Source organism: Coffea eugenioides, chromosome 4 (genome assembly GCF_003713205.1).
Source record: "Coffea eugenioides isolate CCC68of chromosome 4, Ceug_1.0, whole genome shotgun sequence".
NCBI classification, from domain to species: Eukaryota; Viridiplantae; Streptophyta; class Magnoliopsida; order Gentianales; family Rubiaceae; genus Coffea; species Coffea eugenioides.
This window is the reverse complement of record NC_040038.1, coordinates 37,946,880-37,964,328: the sequence shown is the minus strand read 5'-3', so window position 1 is coordinate 37,964,328 and position 17,449 is coordinate 37,946,880. Positions and strand designations below refer to the sequence as shown.

Here is a 17,449-nt window from a genome sequence, read left to right as displayed (position 1 = left end):
AAAGGTTGCAAGATCATCATAGTTAAGGATGTAAATTCAGGACTCTTTTTGTATAGTAGCAAAGGATGTTTTTGAAATAGTAGTTTTTCGACCTGGCCATATTAGCGACGAAATGTGCGTCTTTTTGTAACATACTGTTTATTTATCGGTTGTGGCCATAAAATGTGATTTTAAGTCAGGTATTTTGTGTTCTTACGGGTTGCAGTTGTCAGTAATAACATTAGCCGAACATGTATATTTATGTATATTTTCCGTAACTCTATGCCAACTACTTGTAATACGGGCACTATGAAGAGTATGGACAATGAAAACCCATGGCGCCAATGCCATTTAGATTATGGTACGATGAAGAGTATGGACAATGAAAAAAAATTAGTTACATTTTCAAAGCATTAAGATGCATCCTTGAAGTCCAAACTTGGTGGGAAGGACGCTGCCCTTCCAAATCTCCCTATTATATGAACCAAAGACACCATTTATTGTCATTAATAACCTCCCTTGTACAAGTATTTTTATAAAAACAAAATGTAACTATATGCTAAGAACTTGTAATACCGACCACAGGCATTAAAATTTGGAGATTTTATTATCTGTATCCATTTATTGTCAGTAACTACCACACTTGCTCAAAAGTAACACTTCTTTGAACAAGGTGTAAAGCCACGTCAAGTACTTGTGCATCAAATATTAAATATGGGGTCAAGATGATAAAGTGTGTGATGAAATAATGTACAGGTAAGGCATAAAGCATGAAAAAATTCTTGTTTTTAACAAATACTGCATGAAAAAACTTTATACACATATAAACGGTATACGGAAGGTCGGAACCCTCAACCAACGCACATGACCTGCTGAGTTTTTGTTAAGTTCCTTTCATGATAAAAGCTGCAATTTTCTGTAACTGTTTAGTAACTCGCCGTAACACTCATCAAACGTCTCGATACTATCTCCTGTACGCCTTGTACTCAAAGTAGGTGTGAAATCAAATGGACATGATTCCCAAGAAAGGTTGTTACTCTATAGATTTCAATCCCTACTTCCTGGCATGCCTATTTCATGGATTTGGGGCAGGGACCTTCAAAATTTTGTGCGGCTGAGATTACACCATGTAACTCGATTTCCGCGCCAAGTGTGGGGCCCATCACTATCTGTTCTGAAAATACATCCTGTGAAAAAAAGTTACACGATGTACAAAGAAAGTTACGCACAGTTGATAATGACCACAATTGCCAGGGACGGTTGCACCTGCACCTATGAATAGCTGCAGTAATGCAAAATTTGCCTACATACACAGGAAAGGTTCCAAGTGCAATCGTTGCTGAAGGTATGTGCATTTTGTATACTCCATAACTCTGTTTGCACATGGTGTAACTCCCGTTCGACAACGTGTAATTGTAGTACAAAATTAGAAGGGTTCCACACATATTGTTAAAAAATGTGGTATAAGATGATATCTAAACTGGACTAATTTTGTTTGGCCGAATATTAGCCATGACCAGCTCGCAAACGTGTCGTTTGATGTCTGAGATGTTTTTGTGTTAGATCCCAGTCAACATGTTACTTATTTCATACTTGCTAATTTCTGAGAAGCATCTTTGCCAGTTTATATCGTCGACAAAAATATATTTTTCACCCCTAATGTTTAAGGTGTTAATCAATTTCATCCCTAAAGTTTCATGCACAACACATTTTGTCCTTGTAATTTTATAACTTTGATTAATTTCATCCTTCAAGTTCATAAAAACACATTCCATCCTCATAATTTCCTAAATTTGGCAAATTAAGGACAATTGGTAGATTGTTAATCAATTTGAATGAGATAGCGTCACTTAATCACAACATGGCCATTAGAAAAAAAAAATGGATTAACTAAAACCTCAAAAATCTTTTCTTTATTCACTTTCTCATTTTAGTACAAAAAAGACTAAGAAATTTTTAGCCACCATTATTTTCTTCTTAATCACAATGAGGTACACGAAAATGTGAGAAAAATATTAATACAAAAGAATGAATGGTTTAGATTGTCATTTATTTGCAAGATTTTGTTTTGTTGTATCATATACATGTTTTTCAATCATCTATTTATCTTTCAATCTATTTATTTAGTCTCAAATATATCATATCACCATTTAAAGGAAAAAAATAGATATAGTCTCGTATCAAAAAAACACTTGTTGTTATTTCTATAATTTAATCAATAATTGAATTAAGTATTAATAATACAATTATGAATGGGACATATGATGATATTATGTCTAAAATGGTTAACAATCCTTTAATCATCGCGGGAATTATAAAATTATGATGATGAAATGTGTTATACATAAATTTTAGGGACAAAATTGTTCATAATTACAAAATTATGAGGATGAAATGTGTTTTGTGTGAAAATTTAGGGATGAAATTAGTGAACACCTTAAACATTGGGGATGAAAAATGTATTTTTTCCTATATCGTCTCTTCCCACATACCTAAATCTGAAGCTTTTTGACTTATCCCGTTCAACACACATTACCATTACATCATCCATTATTACAAACATCAATTCCTAACATCTGCTCCAAGGGAGGTTTACATCTTTCATATGTCTTTATCTAGCAATACTGGAGGCGGATCTACTGATCTAAGGTACCAATATCGCTACTGTAGTTGTGGAAGAAGGGCAGCCCTGAAGATCGTCGAGTCACAGAAACCAACGAAGGGGTTGCTGTACTTCGTGTGTGAAACAAAAGCATGTACTTTCTTTGCTTGGTGCCATCCAATAGGGAGGGATGACGAGCAAATTCAGACTAACTACTGTCCCACCTCACCTAATCGACAGGCTATAAGCAGAGAAAGCTCCTTCGACAGTCCCGGAAGAGTGCTCCATGATTCAACCTCGTTCTCGCACCATATGCACAGCATCGAACACGACATTCGACAAATGAAAACCTTCATGAGGATTTCGGTAGCGGTCGCCCTTCTGTTGCTACTAATAGCAATTTTTCGCTGACTCCACTTTATCCAGATTGGACCCGTATTCGTGAATGGTTTGGCGGGTAGTTTGTCATCCTTGTATGGTATTAACGCAAAGTAGGTGCTTCTAACAACTGTTGGCTTCTCATTTTGTTAGTAGATGAGTAAGCTGTGTTAATGACTCCAATTAATTGAAACTATTAATTGTATAATGATGCACAAATGGTGACCTTAATTGTAAATTGTTACAATTCGTACGTTCTTACTTACAGCTTTGTTCGTCCTAAGTTACAACATTCATAAAATTACTTGTCAAATTGAAAATCTGTAATAAAGCATCAGGAGCAGAAGGAGGTGCGTATTCAGGTACCATCACATTGTGGGTCATTGAATGATCAGGGCCATTCAGTTTTACACATCTGACTCTGGGCCATTCTTACTGACATTCATTGTGAGATTTTCTGCACAATGTTTTGCGTATTACTGTGTATGCACATTGTCGAAATTAAGGTCACTGATGTTGCAGTACAGATTTTGAGATTTTGTATTCACATCGGTACCCTTAATGTTGCAATACAGATCTTACCATGATAAAAACTGTAAAATTAATTTTATTTTCTGATGCTGATTAGTGACACGACCTAACACTTATTAAGAGTATCGATACTAAAAATATACTTCAACATTTTGTCCATACGATTGACAAACTGTTCGTATATTGTTACAATTCGTAAATTCTTATTTACCTCCTTGTTTGTTCTGAGTTACAACATACATAAAATTTCTGGTCGAATATGAAATCCCCTATAGAGCATTGGAGTAGAAGAAGGTACGAACCGCTCATAGAGGTTGTAAATTTGGATCATACACTGACCAAGGCCATAGAGTGTTACACATCTGACTCTTGCCCAAGAAACTGTTGTATTGGGCTGTCATACCTCCCTGTGACAGTGTAACTGTGTATGAACACAGTGAAACGTTCATGAATCTAATGTGTAACTCTGTATCATCGGTACCCTTAAAGTTGGTGTACAAGACCAAAACATGATAAAAGCTGCAAACATGTGTTGAAGTCTGTAAACGATTAGCAACAGCAAGTAACACGTATATTCACTGTCGGTACTACAAATCTGGCGCTTTGTACGTAACAAAACTTATCCGACATGGTTCAGGCACTGCATGTGGGTCTACAGTCTCTTCTCCCGTGATGTACTAGTTGCCCTCATATGCGTTCGGGAAGATCTCACTATTTTAATGAGATATTTGAGAAGGTCTCGGTACGCAATGTTTTGGGTTCGAAACGATCATCGTAACTATTCTCAATAGATACTTAATAAAGTGTCTAAGCAATTTAATGTGTCAGTGGGAGGAATTATCGTTTCGGCCACGGGTAATAGCACAAACAAGACAAGAGAAAAGGTTCATCGAATATTAACTAGTTGTATTATCATTAGTTGTAATATCGGGGAATATCTAGTTGGAATATTAATCAGTTTTAAATAGAGCAGACGGAAAGCTGCTGATTGCAAATTCATTAGTTATAATAAATTGTAACATACACCTAACTGGTTGTAACGCAATCCGTACATAGTGAAACGTACACGTTACTGATGTGTAACTGTTTATCCACATGACCCTTAATATTGGTGTATAGGTCATTTCATGAGCCAGCTGCATAATTTGTTTTATTCTGTGAACAGATTTGACACAATTCAATGCCATGCATCGAACTCTACAGCTTCCACTGCCACGACAAAATTTTGTTTGGTCTGGAATGCGTTGTCCAGTGATATTTTACTACATTGTGAGGGTCCTGCGGACTATAAAAGGGCGCGATTGCAGTAGTATATCCCTCAACAACAAAGATTTTTCCGTCCACCTTTCATTACTACACAAACATTTTTCATTTTCAATAACTTCACACTTCCTATTTCATTCTACTGAAGGGTGGCAATGAACCCGTGCATGAAATTTATTATTAGTATTCTTCAACCCTCCTCTAACCTCAATTGCAGTGTCATCAATAGAGGGTTCACACAGAAATCAAGCTCTTGGGTGCCAAATAGCAGCCAGTAGGTTGCATGATGTTCGAGAAGATCTCGCTAATTTAATGAGATGTTCGAGAAGGCCTCGCTACATCAATTGTTTTGGGGTTCGAATCGACCATCTCTATGTTCTCAATAGACACTTACTAAAGTGTCTAAGAAATTGTATGTGTTAGAGGGCCGGACTTATTGTTTGTGCCAAGCGCAATTGCGCAAACGAGAGAAGAGGAAAGGTTCATCGGATATTAACTAGTTGTAGTATCACTAGTTGTAATATCAGGAAATTTCTAGTTTACAAAGAGTAGATTTAACTAGATAAGACGAAAAACTGCCGTTTGCATATTCATTAGTTGTAATGAATTGTAACATATACATAACTGGTTGTAACTCAACATGTACATGGCGTAATCAAAATTTGTTAACACGTACATATGCAGTATTCCTAAGTTGGGACAACCACTTAATGTCTCGTTCAAAAAATATAGTTACACATCATTCATCAATCTCATTCTCGGGGGAGGCGACGTCAACGCGAAGTTGCAATCCCTGGGTGTTATTTCTTCCCTGAAATGCGTAACGATGGTAAATCAGCAATATTATTAATGAAACATACGATTAATGATATACGATGTCCAAGTCTCCAATTAACAACAGTACATAAATATGTGTTGTAACGATAAAAGTTTATCACCTGGGTGAAGGTGCAAATACATGATATGCATCAACATCACAGTGTGTTAAAAGTGCTGCACGCTCCTCCTACATTACATAGTATAAGTAATCGACTGTCAACAAATCTGGACCAATGCCTATATTGCTCACTTATAAAGTTAAATTGGACTAGACATTATAATAAAAATGATATATCAAACCATTAAGACATCTCTGACAGAGTTATACTTGGAAAAAATAGAAAATCTGGGATGCATCCATTCTGTAGGGACACTTGTAGGAGGCCCCTGATTAGCCAAAAGGTGAACCTTCGAATAATAAAAAATGAAATGTTATTAAAGCGAGCATACGTTAACTACATAATTTGCATGATTTGACAGCTTTTGGGTGCCCACCATTACAATACTATAAAAAAGGGTTAATATCAGAAACCTCCCTTGAGGTTTCTTCTAATCACACCTAGAACCCCTCATGTTTTCGAAATCACACTTAGCACCCCTGGAATGACAACTTTGGTATAATTGTCCGCCCCTCATTATTTTTGTTTCACTTTTACCCTCCTTGTGAACTCTATTTATGTAGAGTTAATTTCGGAAACCTCCCTTGAGGTTTTCCCTAAATTATGTAAAACTATTATGTAATTATGTAATATTTTTTGTACAAAGTGTAATTCTAATTGAACTATTTGTAAAATTTATCAACACAAATACGATTATTACATATTGGACTCATATGTACACTAACAACTTATCAGACTTTTATTGTAACAATGTACAAGAAATTTACATAAAATTATAAAATGTTTAAAAAATGTTACACGATTTAAAGATGGTTGATCTAACAATTGTTCCTATCCCACTCCCTAATATTAAATAGCTATAGAGTTTCCAGTGATGTTGACTTTTGGCAATGGACATAGTGCCATTGCCAAAATTGCAATTTTTAAGTGAATAATAACATAATCTAAAAGTAGTTTAAAGATGATGGGAATTCATGAGTATATAGCATTAGCAATCCATTTTTACTTGATAATAGGGTATCGTAATATTAATAACTTACAAACTCCATTCGACTAGGATGCACAAAAAGCTATTTATACGACCTCATTTTCATAAAAATGGAAGAGCAAGTTTATTTACAACTACAATCACATGTTGAAACTATTGCTGCCATTATGAGAATCCATATTCACATTTTTTTTATCACCGTTCAGATCAATGTAACATTTTTTAAACAATGTGTAACTTTATGTGAATTATTTGTAAAACTTAATAACAGAAACGTAATCTATTATAAAGATGTACAACAAGCTTACATAAAACAAACTGTAAAATGTTCAAAACATGTTACACTGCTTAAGAACGATTTTGTAGTGTTACAAAAGTTGGAGGGATGTGAGTTACATAAATAGAGTTCACAAGGAGGGTAAAAGTGGAACAAAAATAATGAGGGGCTGACAATGATACCAAAGTTGTCATTCCAGGGGTGCTAAGTGTGATTTCGAAAATATGAGGGGTTCTAGGTGTGATTAGAAGAAACCTCAAGGGAGGTTTCTGATATTAACCCTAAAAAAAAGGTAGCTCTACTACACGAATAAGAAGGTCTTTATTTTAACTACTAAATATATACATACCGTTTCACTTTCATCGATATTCGGAGCAATAGCGTTTGGAGGGCCATTCACTGTCTGACTCATTGAATGCGTCTGACTCATTGAATGCGTCTACGAGTTTCGTATGGACCAAATCATTGTATAAGACAAACAAAATAGGTATATCAGGAGGGATGACAGCCGTAACAACATTATCACACAATGTAAGATCAATGTAACTATTGATGCTGTTAGAAACATCCAAATAAAAGCAACGGTCATGTCCGTTTTATACTAACCGAAACAGAGTCAGTAGATGAACGACATCCCATAAACATCGGTTCCTCAACTGAAACCGATGTCGGCTCCGATTCTGAGGCCTACAGTATTGATACGGCAATAATATTATTTCATTATGAATGATACCTACACTTTAGTTAATAGCATAACGATAACTTAGTTTTAGCATAAATGTTCCCCGAGTACCAAAATTTGATCCATACCGTAGTCTGTGTAGTCCTTGATAATCTAGATTTTCTTTTCACTCTGTCAAATTTATCGATCCAACTTCGCATCACTCTACTTTTCTTCCCACCACCTCGTTTTTTAATGCATCTTGCGACTACTGCCTCCCCCATTTCATTCACAATTTCAATTTTATCCCGTTCCTCCATATTCAGATTTTTTTGATTTTGTAAAGGTTGCTCTTCACTTTCTGAGAGGAGGAGCTCAACTCTCTTTGCCAAATCGGATATGACAGTGATTGCTACTTTGCTGGTGTCCTCCGACATTGCTGCTCGAGTTGCGACCTTAATCATGGCTGGAGCGAGCTCCCGATAACGAGTTGAAATCATTATTTTAGGATCAGCCACAACTTCCCGTCTTCGCCGATCAAAACAAACTCCAGCCCGAGCTCTTTTTGTCCATCGTCTCTTAATGTATTCAGGAGGAATTATTTTTATGCCCAGAGTATCAAACACCTTCAACGCGTGCCCACATAAAATGTCTTCATTCTCGTATTTTTTGCAACTACAACGTACACTTAGATCATTCCGATTGAATACCACTATTCTTTCAGGTCCTCCATCATACCTCATGACCGCAAACTCCACAATCATCGCTGCATCTTGCTGTCTCAATATTACCATAGCTGTTGACTCGCCATATTCATTTTGGAATGCAACAAATACGGTTGGTGAATACGTCTCTGATGCATGCACAAGCATAGGTGTTTGCCTTAACCCGACCATGGGGAGTTTTTGCCTCATTTCATATTCTGCGATCAGTTCATTATGTCTCTTTTCATCAACCACCCGATTGAAATGTCTAAAGAACTGCACAAGGTCATGATCCAGTTTCAAATGATTTTTAATTGCTGCATTTAGGCTTTCGCTAAGTTGGGTGCTTCGCATTCCCGCGGTCCATCTTTCTTTCATCATGCACCTTGCCCATTTATCACGAATTCTATACAACCCGGAGAGCCATTCATTATTTTCAAGATTGTGTTTCTTCACCATCGCCTCCCACACCCTATTGAATTGTTCCACTTCTTCAAACTCATACATGCATGTACCAAACATGTATGGAAGATCACTATTTTCCTTGTAGTGATTGCCAAGATGTTTCATAAAATTACGCCTTATGTGAAACGTACATAGACCGTGAAATGTTTCAGGCATAACAACTGAAAGAGCGGCTGCCATGGCATGATCTTGGTCGGTTAGTATGGTACTTGGACGCTTTCCGCACATTGCTTCTACAAATGTACCAAACACCCATTTGAAAGAATCTATAGTCTCATCATACATAAGGGCAGCACCGAATATCACAATTTGCCTATGTTGATTAAAACCCACAAACACTCCAAGTGGCCGGTATTCTTTATTTGTTTTGTAGGTTGTGTCGAATGTGACTACGTCTCCAAAAAATTGGTAGTCAATTAACATTCCTGCATCAGCCCAAAAGATATTTGTTATCTGCTCTTCACAGTCCAGCTGTACGGCATGAAAAAATGATGGATTCTCGAGTGTTTGCTCTTGAAAATAATTCAGCATGCTACCTGCTTCTCCATATTTCAAACTCCTTTCCCGTCGAGTACGAAGATATCGTTTCAGGTCTTCCCGAGTATATCCCACATTTTCCATCCCACCTGCCTCCTTTCCCAAAAGCTCATGACTCTGTTTCAATGAAAGCCCAGCATCCTCGCTTATTTCAGCTTGGAATCCTTGAGCCTCGCTCACTTTTCTTTGTGATGGCATCATGTGCGCACATTGAGCAATGTGCAACTCATGGTTATGCTCTAAGACAAGGTCATGCACACGGTACTTCATTGTTCCTCTAAACAACGCGATAACCATTTTAGCTCCACACCCTGTTTTCGTCGGCGCTCGTGTCCTCTTTGGCATCACATCACCTTCGTACTTGCGCTTTACACCTTCCTTGCAGCAACTATATCTCCTAGACGTGGTCACGCCGTCTTTGTCTTTATTCAGATAGTCTTTACGTACACTAAAACCCATTTTAAAGGCATATTTGTTGTAAAACTGGTACGCATCCTCTTCACTGTTGAACTCCATTCCTAATTCAGGGGTCCCATCTTCTGCCAATTTGCTGCAATCCATTACTTCTGATCCTGCCAATTATGCATCAAACACCCTAATTTGCAACACTTCATGAATAGTATGTACATAAACGACAACATATATGTATATTACCATTCATAATGTGTTATGAATCATACATTACTCGTATACCAAATTCTATTATTACGCTATCAATATGATTAATGATTCACATCACCTTACTTTTACTCTAAGACAATCTGTGTACAAATACAACTCCATGTACACTAACTTATACGGATTGTAATGTATTGGTCACACGATGTAAGTCTATTTTAACTGTATGTACATCCACGCTGGTGATTATATTTTGATTCTAGATTCTTTAGCTCACTGGACCTTATGTCATTCGTTAATGACAACCGCATAAAATAGACTAAATAGTCTTTGTCTTCATTTAAATAGTCTTTGCGTACACTAAATTCCATTTTAAAGGCATATTTGTTGTAAAACTTGTACGCATCCTCTTCCATGTTGAACTCCATTCCTAACTCATGAGTCCCATCTTCTGCCAATTTCTCTACAATTCATTACTTCTGCTCCTACCAATTATGCATCCAACACCATAATTTACAATAGTTCATGAATAGTATGTATGTAAACGACAACATAAGTGTGTATTACCGTTTATAATATGTTATGTTACACACATTACTCGTATACGAAATTCTATTATTAGTCCCATCGATATGATTAATGATTCACATCACTTTACTTTTACTCTAATACAATGGCATTATCTATGTACAAATATAACTCCATGTACACTAAGTTATACGGACTGTAATGTGTTTTTCACTCCATGTAAGTCTATTTTAACTATATGTACATCCACTCTGGTGATTATATTTAGGTTCTAGGTACTCTGTTTCATTGGACGTTATGTAATTCGTTACTGACAATCGCCTAAGCCAATTCCTGTGCATTTTCTACTATTTCTACATTTTCAGGGCCAAACAAGTATTTTTTACTCATTCTAATACATTTCTTACATAATGTAATTTACTTACAAAACCAGGTACATCTATTTATTATTCACATATATCTTTTCCTCTGCTTTTCCTAGGTCAAACCCCAGACCTCCATTTTATACACACTGCATACTCAACAGAGGGGCAAACTAAGATTGCGTGATGACCATGGACCAATACTAGTGGATGCACAAAGATTGTAATAGGGTGGTTATAACCTGTAACTTATCTACAGTAGCATGTACATTCATTCACTTGTTAAATAGTTCATCACTGCAAAACTGCACGCTCTCACACACACATACAGTACACATTGACTATTCTTCTATTATCTTCATATTATGTCTTTACTGAATCTAACATTCAGAAAAGTTGCTGGTATAAGATTCACAAAGTTGTTGATATGGTTGAATCACGTTACCTTGGCCCGTTGAGAGCTTTTTGTTTCACCGAATGCCCTTATGCACAGTTGCTTCTGCTATTAAGTTGCACAAAAAATGGTGGGCAACGTCAGATAATGAATTTCCTTTTTAATTCGCTTCTACCTTGCCGCCTGTCTTGCCCACATTGCTCATACAATTTCTGAAGAGATCGTTGGCCTTCTTTTACAGCATTCTAACTGTTTGCCTTCTTCCTTCTTCTTCTGATGCCATAACCCAACTCTCTCCAACTAATTTCACGTCAGCCAAGCAACAATGACATACCCAGCTTGCTTTCTTCTCTCGGTTTTGTTTTGTGCGGCTAATTCAAATTTTCAATTTCATTTTCAAAATTTCAATTCTTCCGTTTAGAGGAAACGGAGTCCGTCAATCTTTTTTTTTTTTCTTTCGTCAAACGGTGACGTTTTTTTCCTTCAACACAACCAGTTGACGTGGCTTATTTTGCTCCATTCCTTGGAGCTTGTGAGGGGACCGTTCAGGAGCGGTCCTCAGAAGGACCGCTCCTGCCCCGTATCCGTCAGGAGAGCTTTAACCATCTGAATTCAGCTCTAATTCTTACTTCAAGTTCCACTTGCCAGAGTAGCATGTTACTTGAACGCTCCACCCTCTCCTTAACTCTCCATCATTCTTCTTTTGTTTTCATTTTATTTTTTGATAATTCCTGTTATATGAGCCATTACTCAGTCGTGGTACATTTTGAGGGTTACAATCAAATCAAGTTATATATTTGTCAAGGTCACCGTCAAAATACTAGCTTTGCTTGAGATGCAGTACAAGATTCAAGATAAAAGAATTACACCATTTAAATAAAAGACAAAATTTTCAATTGGTGCAACGCTCAGAATCCAATGAAAATACTTTCAATTATGAGGGGAATTGATCCAATGTTATCTAGTTAGTTAAGAAGATTTGTAAATTGATTAAAAAGTATACTAGCGCAATCAATGCTTTTGACAGACATTATCTAATTAGCTAGCCAAGAAGAATTTTCTCATTGATAGACTTGAATATTATCTATTTTATTCATATTGTGAAACTTGCATTTTATTAATTTTGAACATCATTATGTATAATTCTTTAAACAAAAATATGTTACTTTATATTTTTTCTAAACTACCTTTGATGATGAGGGAATTTTTGATATAAACAAAAATTTATCTATCTTTAATAACTACCCACTACTAATGTGATTTTTTACCAAGTAATATGTATTTTTTCATATTCCAATCTTCAACTTATTTAGTAAATCTTAATTTTAATTAGCAACTACCAATTATGTTTATGACTAACTACTAAATAACTATCTTTTATAACTTTTATTTTGGTGAATCTTTTACATATGTATTTTCAAAATATAAAACCAATTTTCTTGAAAATGATTTCAATAAATATACTCAAAATATTTCACAAACATTTTTTTATTAGTTGCACACACATTAGTGTGTGCCTTGAATACTAGTACATATTAGGATATAAAATTTTAATAATTTATATGTAAATTTGTATTAATTTATAATTATAAAATATATATTATATATAATTATGTATTTGTTTATAAGTTTGGACCAACCTCGATTTGAGCCTGAATCTTATAAGTATCATAGTGTGAGTTGAACTTGAACCTTTTTAATATGAGTCCGAAAGTTGAAGCTCGAAACTTGAAATCCATGTACCTTATGAGTCGAGTTTGGACTTGCTGAATTTCGATTCAGAAAACCTGACTGACACCCCTATCTTTGACTCTGAAATGGACGTCCTTAGCCACATGTATGAGCAACATTGATATATCTTGCCCACTCTCTGAATTTCCAACTGCAACCACCACCTACTAAATACTGGGACTACATTAAACATATTGACACGAAAGAACAAAAGTTATGTATACAAAAAACAATGCTAGATTTTTTTTTTCTTGCTAGGAATAACCATACTAAATGGGCTCTTTTATATTTACGGATTATAATACAATTTGGCTTTTTTTCATTTCTTTTTATTAAATTAATTAGTTATTCAACTATTTAAATACTCATATGATATATCAATAGATATCAAGTAGTGCGTTTAACCACTTCTTTCAGAATAAACTTCGTAGAGATTGCGACTAGTTAAGTTTTACAGCTTGTCAAGTAACTTTTTACTTTCATGAAGAGGATAACAATTAACATCCGCTTATGTGCATTGTTTTTGCGTAACCAAATGGTCGAGGAAAACTTACAAGCAATGTTTTTAAACTCGGACCGGCCAGCGAACCGGAGAGGGGTCCGGTTCACGGTCCAACCGGTCCGACCGGCCGGTTCAACGGTTCAACGTCTTTTTTTTTTTTTTTTTTTTTGCAGTTGCAACTTTAATATTGAGTACTTCACAAGTCTTCACTCTATACTCTACACTGAAACTTGACTGCTAATGTACAATTTAACATGATTATTAATAACTTAAGTCCCTAAAATACATTCATCAATATAACTTAAAATTAAATTTAAGTTGAGATAATAATAAATTTTTTAAAAGTTATACATAAAACCTGGAATGATAAATATAACTAAAATATCATAATTCATCGCAAATTTTCATAATTCATTACAAACATAAATAGATATAGTCCAAATGTTCATCAATTATCACAAACAAAAACACAAAAATAAATAAAATAAATGTTGACGTTCTTCCACAATTCAAAAAAAAGTTCATAGAAAAGTCCAACTCATAGTCAAGGCAAATAATTTGGTTAACAAACTTCCATCATTGGCATGACAAGGCAACAGCACCCACTTCACAATTTCATCAATTTAACCTGAAAAAATTAAAAAGTTTATTATAAAAAATATAAATCTAATTGGTGAAACTAAAGAAAAAGCCAAAAAATTTTGAAAAACAAAGATACAACCAAACAAAAAAAGAATCAACTGCTACTAAACATCACTAATTATTTATTCTCTGTTTGGATTGTAAATTATTTGAGATATTTTTACTGTAGCACTTTTTGTGATGTGATGTATGTGAGATAAAAAGGTAATTGGGAAGATAAAAAGGTGTGTTGGAAATTGTAATGATGATGCAAGCAAATAAATTTTGGCTAATAATTCTCTATCCAAACAGAGCAGTGTGGTCCTTTACTTGCGTTGCATCCTTTATTTCCTCAAGTATACTCGACTAGAAGAACCAATTTAGACAAATATACATCTCTTACTTTATTTTTATTTATTTCCCTATCAGTTGGTGAAACAAACTATTTTGGATATAATTAAAATGGTTAATCAAAAACATCTTATTGCACATTTCAAATTATTGTCTAGTAAGCATTTCATCGTAGTACGAGAGGAAAGCAAATGAACAATGTAGTACTAGATATTTTCCAATTCCTATTATTCCTGTTCCACTATTCAAACGAAAAATACTTTGTTGTTAGGCATGATCCTTTTGGTTATCTTTAGGCAAGATTTTTTATTTAACTATAAATTAAATTAGGACATATACACAAGTTACGGCAAATATTTATGGACGGAACAAATGTCATGATGTATTGTCACAAAAACTAAATAAGTGCTCTAATCTCTACATAGAAAACAAAAATCAAGAAAAGGCAAAAATCAACTAAACATAATATAGAAAACAAAAATCAAGAAAAGGCAAAAATTAAACTCACAAGATGGAAATGCTCTGGAGTCTTGTCTAAAGATAATAGTGTGATGATCTTGTCGTGGGTATTAGGAAGTGGAAGGATTATGAAGAAAAATTAAGAAAAAAAAATCAAGAGGAGAACTGGAGATTGGAGAATCTGAGGAGCGGAGGAAGTGAAAAGAAACGTGCCGTCTGCACTTTGCTAGGTCTTTTAGGGTTTTTTTTATTTAATCTGATTTTAGTTTTTTAGGTAAGTCAAGTAACATTCTACACATCCTCTGGCTGTGGTTTAGCGGTACGCGCACATTATTATGATCATGGAGACCAGAGTTCAAACCTAGCAGCTTCCACTTTTATTGTTTTGAATTTGAGGCATATTTGAAAATTTGAGAACCGCTGGTTTGCGGTTCAGACGGGTTTTTACGGTTCGTAGTGGTTTTACATTAGGCTCCGAGTTTGATACTAGATCGGACCGGTGACATGGCCGGTTCGCGGTTGAATCGGTCGAACCGGCCGGTCCGATCCGATTCTGAAAACATTGGTTACAAGTGCACCAATGTAATAATAATGCTAAGATTGAAGAGGAAAAAGGTATTCTTTTTTTAAAGATAAAAGATATAAATCTCAATTAATTAATGAGGTTTCTTTATCTATACATTTTTATCAATTCATAGTGGTTACAATTCGGGAAAAGGGATGCGTTGGAGAGGAGGGAGTATAAGTGAGAGGTAACCTCTCACTAACACTAAAACAAATATTTAAAAAATAAACAAATAGTGGTTACAATTCACATAACATATTGCTCAAACTCATAGTGTGGTTGAGTATAAAATATTGAATCAAATTAATTCCATTAGTTCAAGCCAATGGACTACACCTTCAAGATCAGGTGTGGTGATGGTTTCCAAGATTTACAGCAACAATTTCAACACATCCCCTTAAAAGAAGATATAAATTTGTGTTTGATCAATTTTTTACACTTAAAATTTTGGTATAACAATTTAAATCCGGCATGGACATTATTTTTTTTGGCTTTATTTTATTGTACTGTTTTAAATATAATGTAAGTACGCTTGCAAGAGCATTAAGGTTCAATATTGACCCTATATACCCTTTAATCCTATAAACCAAAAGAAAAAAAAAACCTTAAAAGGCAAAACGAAACGAAGTACTAACTTGTTTGGATTGAGCATTATTTCTCCAATTTTATTTGCTTACATCATCATTACAATTTTCAATACACCTTTTTATCTTCCTGATTACCTTTTTATCTCACATACATCACATCACAAAATGTGCTACAGTAAAAATATCCCAAATAACTTACAATCCAAACAAGTATATTATATCACATTATGTTTTAAATTATCTCGTTGTGAAATGGTTCTGGAATCCTATAGACATGACTATGCATCTGCTTCCCTTTCGATGCTTCCAGGCCTTCACGATTGTAAGCACAAAATGAATAGTTGTGTACAGATTCTAACTGCTATTGAACGTTACAAGAAATTTGTAAAAGATAATAATGAGTTAATGACCGTTTATAGCTATTATAAAATGGGTGGTAAAATTATCACTATGCCATGATATTTTCACCAAGGCCACGATATTATTAATACTTTTCTCTTTTTTTTTTCACTTTTCCTGTTGGTTTTTTATTTGTTCAATTATGTGGTTTCTGCTTTGTTGGTTTTCCTTTTGGTCAAAACTCAGAAGTACCTTTGATGTTAGGCAATCAAGGCTGAGAATAACGGCCTGAGGCTACAATCACCGCATCAAAAACTTCTTCCACCACTAGCTTTTGATTATCATCACCAGCCTTCTTCTTCTCTATGCTTTTCACTATCCATTTCAAGCCATGCTCATTACATTCGGAATAATTTAACATTCCAACATAATCGACTCTAGTGTTGAACCTGATCATATCCCTTAGTCCAAACCATTCACAAAATTCTCTCAAGCACATGAGAAGTTCTTTATGGCCAGGAAATCTCCTACTATCTCCACCCTCCCTCACTCTGAATGGAAAATCTGTCAAACCCATGATTTCCCTAGGAGAAAAAATTCGTAAAGATGCATAAATGCTGCTATGGACTTTTAGGATAGCACATCTTCCTAAGGGATCCTCGTCTTCAACATTTGGATGGTAAAGTCATTGACCTCCAACATCATGATTTTGTTCATGAACCACCACAATATGTCCTTCTTTTCTTAGTTCCCCAGCAGCCACCAGGCCTGATGGACCTGCACCTATAACACACATTTTTAGAAGGATATTATGATTTCTTCGATCGCTTCTTGGATCTTTTTGGTTCTTTGATTTAAGTGTTGAAGGGGACTTTATAGTTGATTGTAGTAGTGGACACAATGGGAAGACAAGCATGATGTAAAACATGAGGAGTTTGTTAACAAGTAGTGCGGTGTTGTTAGACCTAGACCGAACCGGTTGGTCCGACTATGAATCAGCATTCCGCGTTAGTCAAAAACTTAATCAAAATCATCTAAAATCGGTCAAACTAGTGACCCGGTTCGACTG

General features: G+C 35.2%; 1 protein-coding gene and 1 pseudogene across 1 annotated transcript; both read right to left on the bottom strand.

Moving 5' to 3' along the window:
- Window positions 1-5,492: 5,492 nt before the first annotated feature.
- On the bottom strand, window positions 5,493-9,884 carry LOC113769307 (protein FAR1-RELATED SEQUENCE 5-like). Its single transcript, XM_027313768.1, has 4 exons — window positions 7,767-9,884; window positions 7,563-7,643; window positions 7,306-7,395; window positions 5,493-5,564 (listed from the first exon to the last, which is right to left on the bottom strand). The coding sequence occupies exons 1-4, from the start codon at window positions 9,882-9,884 to the stop codon at window positions 5,493-5,495; spliced, it is 2,361 nt and encodes a 786-aa protein (XP_027169569.1).
- A 6,389-nt stretch (window positions 9,885-16,273) lies between these two features.
- Window positions 16,274-17,176, bottom strand: LOC113769306 (annotated as a pseudogene).
- Window positions 17,177-17,449: the final 273 nt, after the last annotated feature.